Consider the following 15067-nt stretch of genomic DNA (forward strand, 5'->3'; position numbering starts at 1 on the left):
CTCTGGACGCGCGACCGCGCCGGGGACCGACCACAAACTGATCTATACAGATCTAAAGCTGTTTTTGACCTTTTGATGCGACTTGAGCAGGAGGACGAGTCGAGCGAGAGCAACCCGCCGAGTTTCGATGATAGCATTGTTTTACGGTACGGCTTGGCTTGGCGTGCATGTATCTGTATGTACTCGTAGATTGTGGATATCCACGTTCGGCGATAGATGATGATGATGAGGGGGCTCCTTGCATGCTCCCTGCAGCATCACCCCGTCCCGCTCAGCACAGCTTCGCCTTGCCTAACGTTAAATTAATGATGTTTTCGATATGAACTTATTGCGGCGGAAGTGCTGCGAGAATTATAATGGAATCTTGCGCGTAGGTTGAACCGCGCTAAACGATAAACGATAAAACGCTCAACGCCGAACACTGAACCTGCTGCATATGAATGTCTCGAGAAGGTATAAGCACTTGGGTCTTGGGTACTTTACTAGTACCTGTGTACGAATAAATAGTTAGGTATCTACTTGGACTTATTAGCTGTATAAGACGAATGGGCTACCTATTTGCTGCAGTCCTTGCAACTGATGAGTAGGTATTTGCAACATCTTACTCATTTTTTAATATAGGTAGGTGAAAAATCAATCTCTGGTAGTCTGGTAAATGGATTTGTAGTAAATATTTCGTTCATTAGCATCGACCATGGAGGAGGAACCGAGTAAGCACAGCGAATTCTAACCAAACAAAAAATAAAAAAGTGCTAGAATTTCATCGTTTCCGCGGCATATTAATTTGTACAGACAAACATGATGGAGAATTACTGAATTAGGCACAGGAACAGGAAAGCATACGTTGAGCTTCGCCATTTGCCCAGTGAGTGTGAGACGGCCGAAAGACCAAATAAATTAATTTGTTCGCATTGCGCGTAGGTACCAATAATACGAAACTAATTTAAAATTTCAATGTCGAGATAAGATTTCGAAATTATTAATTTATTTTACGCCTCGGGCCTCAAATGAACGCGTATACAACTAAGAATCATACCTATATGTACCATGCAGCGTTCGTAGTTTTTTTTTTCTACGCTATAATATTTTTTATAACATATACTCGAAAACGAAACGGACAATTGAAATATGCAAATAGGACATACTCGTGGCACATTACGTACGCGAACAATGCGGATAACTACGTAAGAATGGTACTTCTATCTGTACCTAGGTACGTCATCGCCATCGCCATGCCATATGCTCGCAGTTGCAAAAATATACCTTCAGTACCTATAGGTACAGATTATGAGCGAGTTTCCTTATATTGAGTCAATGACTGAAAACAAACATAAGCTATTGCTTTGGCTAAACCATTGGAGTGGATCGAAAAAAATATTGTTTGGATTTTTGACCAACTTCACCGTAGCTGTGAAATTTTTCCTAATGAATGAATTTTGGATATGAATACACCAAGGATGGTATAACCCCCCCCCCCTCTAGCTATTCATTCGGTAATTCGGTAAATTGTACCCACATTTTCTCCATAAATTATTTTTGAGAAAAAATTCGTAAATCTCAGCTTTAGGCTCTAGAACAGTTTGATTAAAGCATCACCAACTGCCTCATCGTAAAAAGGTCAATAATAGGACACAAATCTGCAAATTCCAAGATTTTTCCTTCGTGTGTTCACGAAGGATAATTTTTCATTTCCTTCAAAAATAATCGCTGGAGAAAAATATCGTACTTGAACTGGCACAAGAATATTTTGAAAACATGTGCTTAAAATCGATTGAAAGGCCTCGCAAAAAGATGGTGAATCCGAATTTATAGGTGCTGAATTTCGCCAGCATTTTTCCGAAAACTGCAAAATACGAAAGTTCACTAGGTACAGACTTTAGAACGATTCAAAACCACCATTAATCAGCTCGAGATCGAAAATGGGGTTCAAATGAAATTTCAGCCTTTTGCATGGTATTTCATCAATTCATAACCAAATCTTGATTTGTTTTAGGTTTCATGCACTCAATTAAAAAAAAAAAAAAAAAAAAAAAAAAAAAAAATGAAAAAGGAACCAAAACTAATCAAAAATAATTAGGTAAAAAAATTACAAAATATTTTTCGCTGATTTTGGCAAAAAAGTGAGCCTTTTGGGCAGTATTTGAAAAAAAATGTAACTTTTTGGTTTCAAGAAAGCGAAAGCTTTAGCAATTTTTGCCAAAATTACGTAAAAAATTTAGCATAGGGCGGTGCTTTTTAGCAAAAAAGATAAGTCTATTAAAATTTGTGGTGAAGTAGAGAACATTATGGCAACTTTTCACCTAAATTTCTTACAGTTCTACCAAAAAGCGAGATTTTTAAAATTTTTTTTGTCGAATTAAGTAAGATTTTCTCGCAGTTTGTCGATTAAAAAAAAAAAAAAAAAACACGACACCTTCTGACAAATTTTGGTAAAAAAAGCAAGACATTTGAACCATTGTTTGCAAAAGGTAACTAATAAGACTTTTCGGAAATTTGTAGGCCTAGATATAAAAGTGACCTTTTGGAAATTCGTTCGAAAATGCTGAACTTTTTTGTCAATTTTATTCGCCAAAAATTGGAATTATGGAAACTTTTCATAAAAAGCTAAACTCTTGGGCAATGTTTGGATAAAAATTACTTTTTAATTTTTTCGAAAAAGCGAAAAGCACGACTGGCAATTTTAGCAAAAAGCACGACTTTTGGCAATATTTCACAAAAAGCAAGATTTTTGGACAATTTTTAAATAAAAACTGTTTCTTGGAGGTTTTCTCAAAAAAAAAAAAACGAAAAAGAAGTAAAAATTTTTAACAATTTTTCATCAAAAGCAAGACTGATTTTTTCTCAGCAAAGAGCAAGTCTTTTTTACAGTTTCTGGAAGAAAAACGAGATTTTTGTTATTTTCAAATACATTATATTGGAATGTGTAGACCTTCATTTTAAGATCCAAAAAATGTTTCAGCTCTGGAGGTTCCTCTGGAGGGCAGATAGTTATGAATCTTTTAAAGATGGTTATTTTTTTAAAAAATTGTGTTTCAATTCCCTCTTGCCCCCACCCATCCTGTTTAGGGAATGGCCCAGTTCCAAAAGGTATGTAGTATTTGAGATTCTGCGTCGACCGAGGTCATTTCCATCAAAATCCAACGCCACTTTTTCGTACCTACTAAGCGATTGAAAATTAGCAAATCGCTTATTTTTGAATTAATTCGTGTTTGATTTTTTTTTTTTTGAAATATCCCAGATATACATAGGTATATTAACTTAAGCCAAAACGTCTGAAGATATCATTTCTAAAACTAGGGAAATATTTCAGAATTCAATGGTGCCAACTTTTTGGTCAATAACTATTAAAAAGTAGAAAAAATCGAGAAAAATAGCAAAAAACGTATCGAATTCTCTCAATTTTTGAGATTGGCAATGACGACCTAAAAAATTGGTACCAGTGTGTTCATTTTCCATGTTTTAGAATACACAGATACTTCAAATGGGAAGAACACATTTTTAAAAAGACGAATTCATCCAAAAACGAACGTTATAGAAATTTTCAACCGCTCAGTAGAACTCTAAAAGTGGTCTTGTATTTTAACGGCAATGGCAAATTTGTGCAAGGAGAAGGGGAAACAATGTTTCTTAGCATTCAAATTTTAAAATTTGAATAAGTATCAATGTTTTTTGAGTTGCAAAAAAAAGAATATTTTTATGTGAGGATATTTTTCTTTTTTTTTGATTTGGCTTTGAAATTTCAGAATTTGAATGATATTTTTCCCCAAAAATTTCAAGGATAAAAACTTTTAAAAATTGGTGCTTCGAGAAGTGACAAAAACATGTTCATGTTTTTGGTTTAGTTTTCTGATTTGTGGAGTGTGAGACCGATTTTCCAAACTCATTACGAATTTTCAGCATGGGGGGGGGGTTCAAGGTGCCATTTTGCCATCTGTTCACACGGCCCTGATCATGCCCATCTTCTCAGCTAATTATAATTAAATCATTTGCCTATTAACTGTGTCAAAACTAACGCTAAAAATTAAAATGATAAAATCGATGCTTGAAAAACAATAATTCTATATTTTGATAAATGAAAAATAAAAAAAGAAAAAAGAGAAAAAAAACAGTAAAAATAAAAGGTGTACAACGCATCTTAATGAATAAATAACGTACGTAGGCAGTAGGTAGAGGTACTTTACCTACTAACAAGAAAATAATAATAATAAAAAAAAATTATTCGTAAACAATTACCTAGTGGTAATAAGTGATACTTACGTACAAAGTACAAACATAACAATTTATATACATACGAGGAGAAAAAACAAAATATACCTTACCTATACTTATGGTTTGATTTCTTTAAAGCAAATCTTTTGATTCTTTGATTCTCAAAAATAAACAGATAATATAATCTACGAGTAGGTATTTAAAAGGTAGGTACAGGTAGGTCTAACCGGCATGTTTTCATTTCAACAAAATATGAGTTGAATAAGCGTACTGGGTACGAGACAAATGGTATACTATGTACATTGTACAAGCAGATACCTAATAGACATGTAGAGATACCTACTTTCTTGCTTCATAGATTGATTAAAAAATTTTGGATCTACGCTTAGGTACTCCATCTTTTTCTTTATTTCCCCCTCCCATTCTGTATAAATTGCAAATTACCTGTGATCATATAAACGATAGGTATCAGCATTGGCATTTTAGCACTATAATGAATGCCCTGATATTGTAATGAGAGGTGGACTTGAATCGAATAAAAACTAGCCTATTGTAACAGGGTAGCCTCAGACGGAGCATTAAATTAAAGAACACCTCCAAGATGGGTGCAGACTCTTAATCATATCCAACGAATACCTTGTCTCATCACAGTAGGTACCTACTAAGAGTAGATATCAGTAGACCAAAGCTGCAGGCAAGTATCCCAGATCCATTACTGGCTCTAAATGTACTATAGACACTTGTACATTGGTTGCTGATGATGATGCCACTGGAGTCTGAAGATGGTGCAGCTATTTGGGCGGTTTAGGAGCATGTCTCTTCATATGCAACGCCAAATGATCGGATCTGGCAAAACATCTTTCACAGATACCGCATCTGAACGGTTTGGCTCCGGTATGTTTGCGATAGTGACGCGTCAACTCATCAGAACGAGCGAATCGCCATTCGCATTCCGGCCACTGACACTGGTACGGTTTCTCACCTGCAACGCAAATAAAATCAAAATATCCGCGTGTAAGAATTATTGTTATAACAACATATCTTAGATAGGTACTACAAGTCCAATATGCATAAAAGTAAGTACGTGTTCCTATTAAGTATAGGTCCGGAGGTTGGGGGGGGGTATGGCTACGCATTACGCATACGGCATTAAGCAAAGCAAAAAGCAATAAGAATTAAGCAGGTATCGGTATGGTACCGATAGCCAATATATGTATGTACTATTGGTTTCGGTTCGGCTTCATCGGCAGGTGGTGAAGAAGATGGTGGTGCTCGCGTAAGTCGCGTCGCGTAGGACAAGGCTGTGTAACGACCTTTCATCCATATGTCAGGTCTGTGACCGGCCAAGAATGACAAGTTTATGGTGGTCACCCGTCGTTGTCGCGATTATCATGCCGAGTATATCTCCGTACTCGCCAATAATCGAGTCGACAACTACCAAAATATGAAAAATTTTAAATATATCAGCTTTTAGATGCATAAAGAGCAGCCAAATGAGTAACCTTGAGGCTCATTTTTGAGTATCGATGCGAAACGCCCAAATGTGGTCATCTACCCAAAAATGGTCACTTTGATGTTCAACTGGGAAAGTTAGCAAACAAATCAGGATTTTGGTAAAGTTGATGATTTTTGGGGAAAGGTTCAAGATACTTCAATTAAGTTGACTTTATGCCATCTTAAATTCTGAGCTAAAAAAGTTTTGAAAATTTCGTCATTTTTCTTGATGAGAATTTTGCTATTAAAAGAGATGAAAATAAATGTTCAATTTGGAATTACTCGTGTTTGAAAAAAGCAATCAGCACAAAGTAAATTGTAGAAAGTTCACAGGCCAAGAAGCATTTTTGATTTTTGGGAGCCTTAAAATGAAAAAAAAAATCAAAATTTTACCCTAGAAAGCTGAAAGTTGATAGATTATGTACCATAATTTCAAATTTGTGAATTGAATGAAAACGGTTTCGAACCGTTTCGGAAAGTTTTGGAACCTCCAGAAAATATTTGAAAGTTGAAATGCTCTAAAAGTTTTACCATAGGAAGTTGCAAAGCTAAAATTTTCTTCAAGTGTACCTTAACTTCAACGTGCAGAGTCAACTGCAAATGGTTATAGGCTGCCTAGAGCCCCTTCCAATATTTTTTTTTTTTTGGAAATTACAGTTCCCCTCAAAAAGGTTATAAAATCTGTTGAAATGAACTTTAGGACCTCTGAATTGTTCAAAAGTCTCGTTTTTCGCTTTTTTGACAAAAACTGCAAAAAAGTAGGTAGGGGCATCATTTTTTACCAATAATCGCCAAGATGTTCGGCTTTTTATTAAAATCTTCGTAGATACTTGCTTTTCGCAAAAGATTGGTAAAATCCAAAAATTTTCAAAAATTGTCCAAAAGTCTAGCTTTTTTGCTGAAAACTTGTCGCGTGTTCCGTTAGGGAGAAAAGAGAAACATTCACGTTTACGTATATATTACAACTAACTCGTCAAAGATGTACAAAAAAGATCGTAGCTAAAAGGTTCTAAGGGTAGGAAGGGCGACGCAGAGGGGAGCAACCGGATGTCTTGCTTTCACCAACGAGGGTGTGTTTTTTTATGTACTTCTCGCGGGAAAAGGTTGGACACAAATTGCCCTAAAGTCCTTGCTTTTACTAAAATCTTCAAAGATTTGGTTTTTGGCAAAAGTTTTGAAAAATTCATGATTTTTCAAAATTCAAAAATGATATTGTTTCTCTCGGCAAAATGGCTAAAGATTGTCGTTTTTTTTTTTTTTTTTTTCAAAAAATACTTAAAATCACACTTTTTATGCACTAATAATTGTAAGAAAGTCTCGCTTTTTTGACACAAATTGCAAAAAAGTAGGGATGTATCATTTTTTGCCAATAATGAAGAAGTCTTACGTTTTGCTGAAATTTTCAATCTTGCTTTATACAAAAAATTGACAAAACCTCTCACTTAAGTATTTTAGATAAATTGGTAAAAAATTTCATTTCTTTTCAAAAATTCCAAAAAGTAAATTTTTTAAAAAAAATTTCAAAATTGTATTTTTTTCGAAAATTGTCTAAAAGTTTAGCTTTTTTTGATAGAAATTGCCTAAAAGCTTTCCTTTTTGCTAAAACTTTCAAAATTTTACTTTGTCCAAAAATTGTGAGAAGTTCTCCTTTTTTCAGAAATGAAAAGAAAATTTAATGTTTAACAAGATGGCTAAGAACCGTATTTTTCCCAAAAAAAAACTCCATAAAGTCCTACACATTTTTACAAAAATTGTCCAATTTTGCCGGAAATTCCCAAAAAAAACTTTTCCTAAACTGCTAGAATTGTCATTGTCAAAGTTCTGCTTTTAGCCAATCATTGTTGTTTTTTTTCTTTTGGAAAAAAATTGCAAAAATTCTTACTTTTTTGTAAAAAATTGTCAAAAAATCTCGCTTTTTTAAAAATAACAAAAATTAATTTTGAACAAAATGGTTAAAAATTGTTTTTTTAGCAAAAAATTCCAAAAAGTTTGATATTTCACAAAAATTGTTCAATTTGCCAGAAATTTTCCAAAAAAAACTTTTCCTATACTGCTAGAATTGTCAAAGTCCTGTTTTTTTGCCAATCATTGTCGTTTTTTTTCTTTTGGACAAAAATTGCAAAAATTCTTACTTTTTTGTAAAAAATTGTCAAAAAACTCGCATTTTTAAAAATGAAAAAAAAAAATTAATTTTGAGCAAACTAGCTAAAAATTGCCTTTTTTTACAAAAAAAAAAAATTCGAAAAGTGTTTAAAAAGTCTCCCTTTTTGCCGGAAATTTCCTTGCAAAAATTATCGAAGTCCCTCTTTTTGCCAATCAAATTGCTTGTTTTTTTTCTTTTTTTTTTTACCTTACAGACATTGAAAAAATTCTCACTTTGTAGTCAAAAATTGACAAGAAATTTCGTTTTTTTCTATGAAAAATAATTGCAATAGGTACACAGTCCTACTTTTTGAAATTAAAAACCATAATTGCATTATTATTTTTTGTTGTCATTTTACTCTCCCCTGAAAATGTTTCATTCACGTTTTGTCACTTTCTTGGTTACTTTTTGATCACTTTTTCGACCTCATTTAAGTTTTTTGAACAAAATTGAGTAAGGGGGCTATGGAACTGTTTAACGAGTTTATCTACATTCTTCTCGATTTCCAGGTGGACACCTCGAGTGCATTTTTTTGACCAAAATGATTCAAATGAAAATTGAAGAAATCAGCAGGTCAGAAAGCACCATCGTCCGTCTGTAAATCTCATCTAGTTAGAATAATTGCTTTAAGCGAGTAGATAAAAGGTCACGCAGCTTCATTTTTATCTGTTCGAATTGATTTCCAAGCTGTCCCTTCTGAAAAATCTCAAAAGGGTGGAATCAAAAATCGTGCTTGGAGCTCCAGAATGCTAACAAATGGTGAAATTTAGTTCTTGAGAGTTTATATAAATTAGTTTCGTGATCGCAATTCCCATCATTTTTACTGAATCTGTATCCATTTTTTTTAAAGCTTCAAATTGCCTAAAACACTCAGTCAATTTTCTGCCAGGAGGTGGTCGGAAAAACGACAATGGAAAAGGTACCTAATTTCGATTTTTGACCACTCACAAGCAGCGAGATTCGATTCAATTCGACTACAGTTTGTTTATACCTTCACAATAGACTAACTATTAGGCATATAGGTATATGTACACGTTACATTCAGCTATGCTAAGCTATACGTATACTCATTCATACTGGTTTGGGTTGAGTGAGGAATGGTGTGGTCTCGTATCTACACAGCTAGAGCCAGCTTACCGTAAGTTGTAGCTATTTAGCAGCAAACCAAACCGAACACAACCAACTACCCACGCGAGCTTAAAGAAGAATTAATTGGATATGGGCGCGGCGCCGCAGGCTTCAACTCTGGCATAAGGCATAATACTTCTTACACTTATCCCAGCTTGTACAATATATACATACACATACACATACACGCAGCGCTGGATGCTGGATGCTGGACACTGGACCCCTATGACTATCAGTGCCTTGGCCTACCTACGTTATGTTACCTGTAGCCTGAATATGTTGGTACAGTATTGCACTGTAATACCTACTACTGTGTGGCATATGTACACGATGTACTTCTATGTATTTGTACTTACTCCAAAGTGCAGGGTACAGAACAGAATACAGAATACAGATACATTTGTAAATGAGTAACGTGTGCGATATCGTGTTCTATCTAAATAATACGTAGGTAAGGTACCTATGTTTGTTTTGGTCACTCTTTTGAGGCCTTGCGAACGTATTTTCTACAGCAAAGTGAGGTCATTTTTCAATACTCGAGTACCTTCCCGATAAGTAAGATGCAGCCATGCGTGGATAATGTGCAAAAATCAATTTGTACTTTGTCGGTCTCGATGCTACAATAATACTAGACTTCCATCTGCACATACTCTAATCTTACAGTCTGCTACTTTACACCATTGGCCATACCCTACATTTAGCTAAAGCCAAAGCCAAACTTATCTACGTATTGTACTCGTATGATGCTGCGAAGTGCGACCGCTGCTGCCATCGCGCTCGTATTTAGTATACCTATACGTACCTATACCAGTATTGGTATACTTTGTTGTGTACCTGTACCGGTTTGACGAGATTTTATCTGACCAGTGACTGCATTTCATTATCAAATGACAAACACGTTTACGCTTCAGCTACATACATTTTAGATTTTAGTATGCGTATGTAGATGTACTCGTATTAGTCGTATTGTATTTGTCGGTGCCGGTGGGTAATAGGTAAGTAATAGCCAATATAGGTAGATCTATCTAAATCTATATGTGCATCTGCACAGTTATAGGGCTATGCTTTGCATTTGCGCTCAAGTTCAAGAGAAGTAAACTCGGTTAAATTTAATAATATTTTCGTAGGTACTCGTAAAATTGGAAAAAATTGCTGGACACGTATCAAAATTATTTAAAAACGTGGAAATAAACAGCTGTAAGACCAATGAAAATCACCCAAAATTCGGAGACATTTTTGCGAAGTAGCCAGTAGAAAGAAGCGTGGGAAAAATTATAAAAAATTGCATAAAGCAGTGTTGAAAACTCATCTAAACACGAGTAAAAACAACTTTGACCCAGTTTCCAAGTGATGAGGTGAGTTTGGTGGAAAACTGATTTCGGGAATGAACTCGTCTTCGTCACCTCGAAAAAACCCCTTGCACAAATTTTCAGCTCGTTTGGTCGACATTTCCTCTAGCTTTTTTTTGACCAGCATTCTTCTCAATTCTCATTTCAAAAATTCTAGCCAAAAAGCGAGGTGTCTGCATGGAAATCGAGAAAAATGTGGATGAACTCGTCAAACAGGTTCAGGGTGTCTCTTACTCAATTTAAAAACAAAAAAAAAAAAACAAATGAGCTCAATAAAGTGATAAGAAAGTTCCCAAAAAACTGACAACACGTGATTGAAACATTTTCAAAAGAAGAAAAATGACCGAAAAATAAAATAAAACAATTCAAATTGAGATGTTCTGGTTTTCAATAAAAAAAATTAAGACTATGTGCATTGCAATTTTTTGATTAAAAAAAAGCGAAATTTTAAAATAATTTTTGACTAGAAAGTGAGAATTTTTCCAATTTTTGTCCAAAAGAAAGCAAGCCTTGATTGGCAAAAAGTGAGACTTCGACAATTATTTTAGCAATATGGGAAGGGTTTTTTGGACATTTCTGGCAGAAAAGCGAGGCTTTTGAACCATTTTTGTGGAATTTGGGACTTTTTGGATTTTTTTTGCAAAAACGGCAACTTTTAGCCATTTTGCAAGAAATTACATTTTTTTTTCATTTTTGAAAATGCTAGATTTTTTGACAATTTTATACAACCAAGCACAAATTTTTGCACGTTCTGTTCAAAAAAAAAAAAAAAAAACAAGCAATGAATGGCAAAAAGTTGGACTTTGACAATTCTAGCTGCATAAGAAAAGTTTTTTTTTGAAGTTTCTGGCAAGAAAGAAAAACTCAAGTATGAACAATTTTTGTGAAATGTGGGACTTTTTGTTTTTTTTTTGCACAAAAAAAATGCCATTTGCAGCAATTTTACTATTGTTTTTTTCATTTTTGAAAAAACAAAGATTTTTTGGTAATATTTGGCAAAAAGCGCACAATTTTGAAGATTTCAGTAAAAAGTAAAGCTTGTAGGCAAATTTTTGGAAAAAAAACTAAACTTTTAAACAATTTTAGGAAAAGAGTGTCTTTTTAAATTTTTTTCAAAAAATTGACTTTTTGGAATATTTGAACAAAAAAAAAAATTTTATATACCAATTTCTCTAGAAAGTGAAAGGTTTTGTCAATTTCTTTTTCGAAAAAAATGACTGAAAATTTTAGCAAAATGTAAAAGTTTTGGTACATAGCATAATTATTGACAAAAAAATCGAGACTTTCGGACAATTATAGTGCAGAAAAAGTGAGATTTTTGGTATTTTTTTTGAATTTTTAAAAAGCGTGAATTCTTAAAAATTTCTGGCTAAAAGCAAATCTTTGACGATTTTAGTGAAAGGAACGGCTTTTGGAAAATTTTTAGCAAAAAAAAGCTAGACTTTTAGACAATTTTTGAAAATTGCATGATCTTATCAATCTTTTGCAAAAAGAAAGTTTGAAAATTTTATCAAAGAGTGAGACTTATTCTTGGCCATTGTTGGTGAAAAATTATGCCATTGACTACTTTTTTGCGAGATTTTCGGACAATTAGTGGGGAAAAGTGTGATTTTTTGGAATTTTTTCCATAAAAACGATAATCTTTCAGCCGTAAGTATTAAAAAAATCTCCAATTTTGAAAAAGCGAGAATTTCTTGATAATTATTGGCAATAAGGGCAAAGCTTTGACAATTTTAATAAAAGATACGGTTTTCTAGCTGGTACCTCATATCCGGAAAAAAAGCTCGACTTTTGATGAGCCATTTTTGAAAAGAAAAAAAAATTTTGAAATTTTTGGGAAAAAGTAAAATGTTTTACCAATATTGTTAGAGAGCGGAAGCTTTTGCTTTTTTTCCTGCAAAAAGCAAGACCTCTTGGCAATTATTGGCAACAAATTTCGTTATTTTTTTCAAAAAAATCATCGGTGCTTGAGGGGGGGGGGGTCAGTTTATTCGTGCAGGTAATTATTTCAAAAATTTTCCTTCGAACATAACATTTTGGATTTTTTTCTCCATAAATATTCTGATCAAAAAAAGCACTCGATGTGATGTGTCCACCAGGAAATCGGTATACAAATGAGCATAAACGCGTCAAATGGGTTTAAAATTAGACACAACTCGATTTTCAGCTGCTCAAATTAATTTCCATTCCTTTTGGAAGAATGTAAAAATCCTGAAGAAATTGCGAAAATTGCGCTGGAGGCTCCTGAATGATTCGAAATAAGGAAATTCGGATGGGGGGAGTAGGTTTCAGACAACACAAAGTCATTTGTGTGAATTTCAGAAATTTTCTTTTGAACAGATAATTTTTGGTTTTTTGAATTTTTTTCTTGTGGCCAAAAAACACACAGTGCGAGGTGTCCACCTGAAATCGGAACAAATGTGAATCAACTTGTCAAATGGGTTTAGAATTAGCCCCAATTCAATTTTTAGCTGCCCAAATTAATTTACATTCTTCCTGGAGAAATTTTAAAATTTGAATTGTATTTTTTAAAAAGTTGAAAAATGACCCGGAGGCTTTAGAAAATGGCTCGTAATAGTCACATTCGGATTTGGGAGATTGGTTTCCTAGCACTTCTGGAGAAATTTTAAAATTCTGGAAGAATCGAAAACTGCGCTGAAGGCTTCAGAATGATCGGAAGTGGCGAAATTCTAAATTTGCGTCACTTTTACAGAATAAAATTACCTACATATTTTTCAAAAAAGCACGAATTGTCAGAAATAAGGTAATTAATTCTGAATTTTCAAAAATCAATCAAAAATTTGAAAATAATTTTAATTTTGAGGTCTTGAAATTTGGATTATGGTACTCTCAGACCATGCTCTTTTGCAAAAGTCGCGATCCTCCCTTCAAATCGGAAATGATCATTTCGAATTGTGACCTTGTAACTTAACGTTCTACTGTATTCCCAATTTGTAAAATGCCACTTTCAGTGCAAAAAACGCAAGAGCCACGCGCCAGTGACGAATTCAATGGCGATTGATGAAAACAGGAAATTTGCGAACGTTGTCCGAATTGAACTAATTGAAGTGAATCTTGAAATTCTTGATTCCTCGATTGACGATATACTATACAAATAATAAGCAGTTCGCGATCAAATTCTAATCTCGAGATGAAACTATACACCGAGGAAAGATACGCAGAAGAGAGACGTATCTTACCTCACCTCATCCATCATGCAGCTTCCAACATTGTAGCTAATGATTCGCATTCGCGATCGCGACCAGCAAAGTGGCCAGTCAAGTCGGCTCACCAGTTTATTGGCTTCGCGGTGGAGCGGCTCGCGGTACACGTGCCAAAAGGCAATACCGAGCTATCTGCTATCTGCTAGTACCTATATCGAAGGCAAATCGTGAAACACCGGATCAACGAGTACCTATACCTATAGCTAGAGTATACGTAGAGCTACAGCAACAGTAACAGTATTAAAAAAGAATGTCGTTTTACACGATCCGTTCCTTCCACCTTTTTTATTCATTCATTCATGCATGTATCCATTCATGCGTACGTCGTCGTCTACGTACGTATATCTACATTCATTCATCCAGCCAGCCAGCCAACAAGCCATTCATTCGCTCTTTCATTCATTCGTTCGTTCCTTCATTTAGATTTAGTTTAGTTTTAGGCCGTTTTCGTGTCTTTGGTCAGGTAATTTTGCTTCTGAAATCTAGATACAGATTAAGGCAAAACAAACGCCTTTGTGATACACATCTTTAAAATGATCGCAACTTCGTGAAGAAAAACTATACTCTGAGATGTCGTTTATCTCTTGGCGACATCTCCTTTCGTATTGGCAATATAACGAAAATCTTCTTCGAGAAATCTCAGTCAAGAAGACGCAGACGAACCATGAGAAAACCTATACGTTGAAATACCTACCAAAAAACTCACACCAGTAAAATGTGGCTACTGGCTACTGATTTTGCATTTGTAAGCCATTAGCCAGTCTCTACAGTCTGCACACCTGCAGCAGTAGGCAAGTAATAAGTATGGAGAAATAAACCAATACTCGAGTAAGTACTGTAGAGATATTCGCAAATAAGTACACAAATACATACAAATACCTATCGCACTTTCATGATGGTTTATCGTGAACCATACCTGTACTTATACGGAGTAGGTATACACGGAGAATGGCCAACAACATTAACTTTATCGTCGCGATTACGCGTAATAACTGTGTAAACGTAAGTATAAAGATAATTTTTACCATTTCGAATCGAGTACCTACATTTTTACGATATGATCTAAACAAATTTCGCAATATGACCAACGATAAGTAATGAAATTTTTCCCAGAAAACGAAAGCAATCGCTAAATCCGAATGGTGAATGGTACTCTTTTTCCGGTTGACTCATCGTTTGGTGTTGATGCGTTGTCGCGCAAACATTGTATTTGTAGGTATGTATTCTGTAGGTTAGGTATACTTAATTAAAATTCATATTTCATACTATTAATTTTATATTTGGAAAAAAATCAATTTAAAAGACCACTCATTTCGTAAATTGGAGATTTTTCTCGATTGATTCTGTTGATTTCCAAAGGCAAATATACAGACGTAAACAGAACTAAAAAGCCAAGTTGACATGTAGTTTGCTGCAAAATTTCATTCTTTTTTTCCATCAAGTTTGACAGTTCACAAAGAAAAATGTTTAGGCCTACAGCTCAACAGAAGTGGATTAAAAGGGGCCAAAATAACGTCAGG

The 15067-nt window shown here is 34.4% G+C and overlaps 1 protein-coding gene across 2 annotated transcripts in view; it reads right to left on the reverse strand.

Annotated features, from left to right (window-relative positions):
• Positions 1-4042: 4042 nt before the first annotated feature.
• LOC135849399 (dendritic arbor reduction protein 1-like) overlaps positions 4043-15067 on the reverse strand; it is a 77475-nt gene continuing 66450 nt past the window's right edge. For both annotated transcript variants that reach the window (XM_065369810.1, XM_065369821.1), the window contains exon 4: positions 4043-5191. In XM_065369810.1, the coding sequence (XP_065225882.1) occupies positions 5001-5191 (191 nt within the window). In that variant the 3' untranslated portion in view covers positions 4043-5000. The remainder of the gene's footprint in view (positions 5192-15067) is intronic.

The sequence above is a fragment of the Planococcus citri genome, chromosome 1 (assembly GCF_950023065.1).
Source record: "Planococcus citri chromosome 1, ihPlaCitr1.1, whole genome shotgun sequence".
In the NCBI taxonomy this organism is placed as follows: domain Eukaryota; kingdom Metazoa; phylum Arthropoda; class Insecta; order Hemiptera; family Pseudococcidae; genus Planococcus; species Planococcus citri.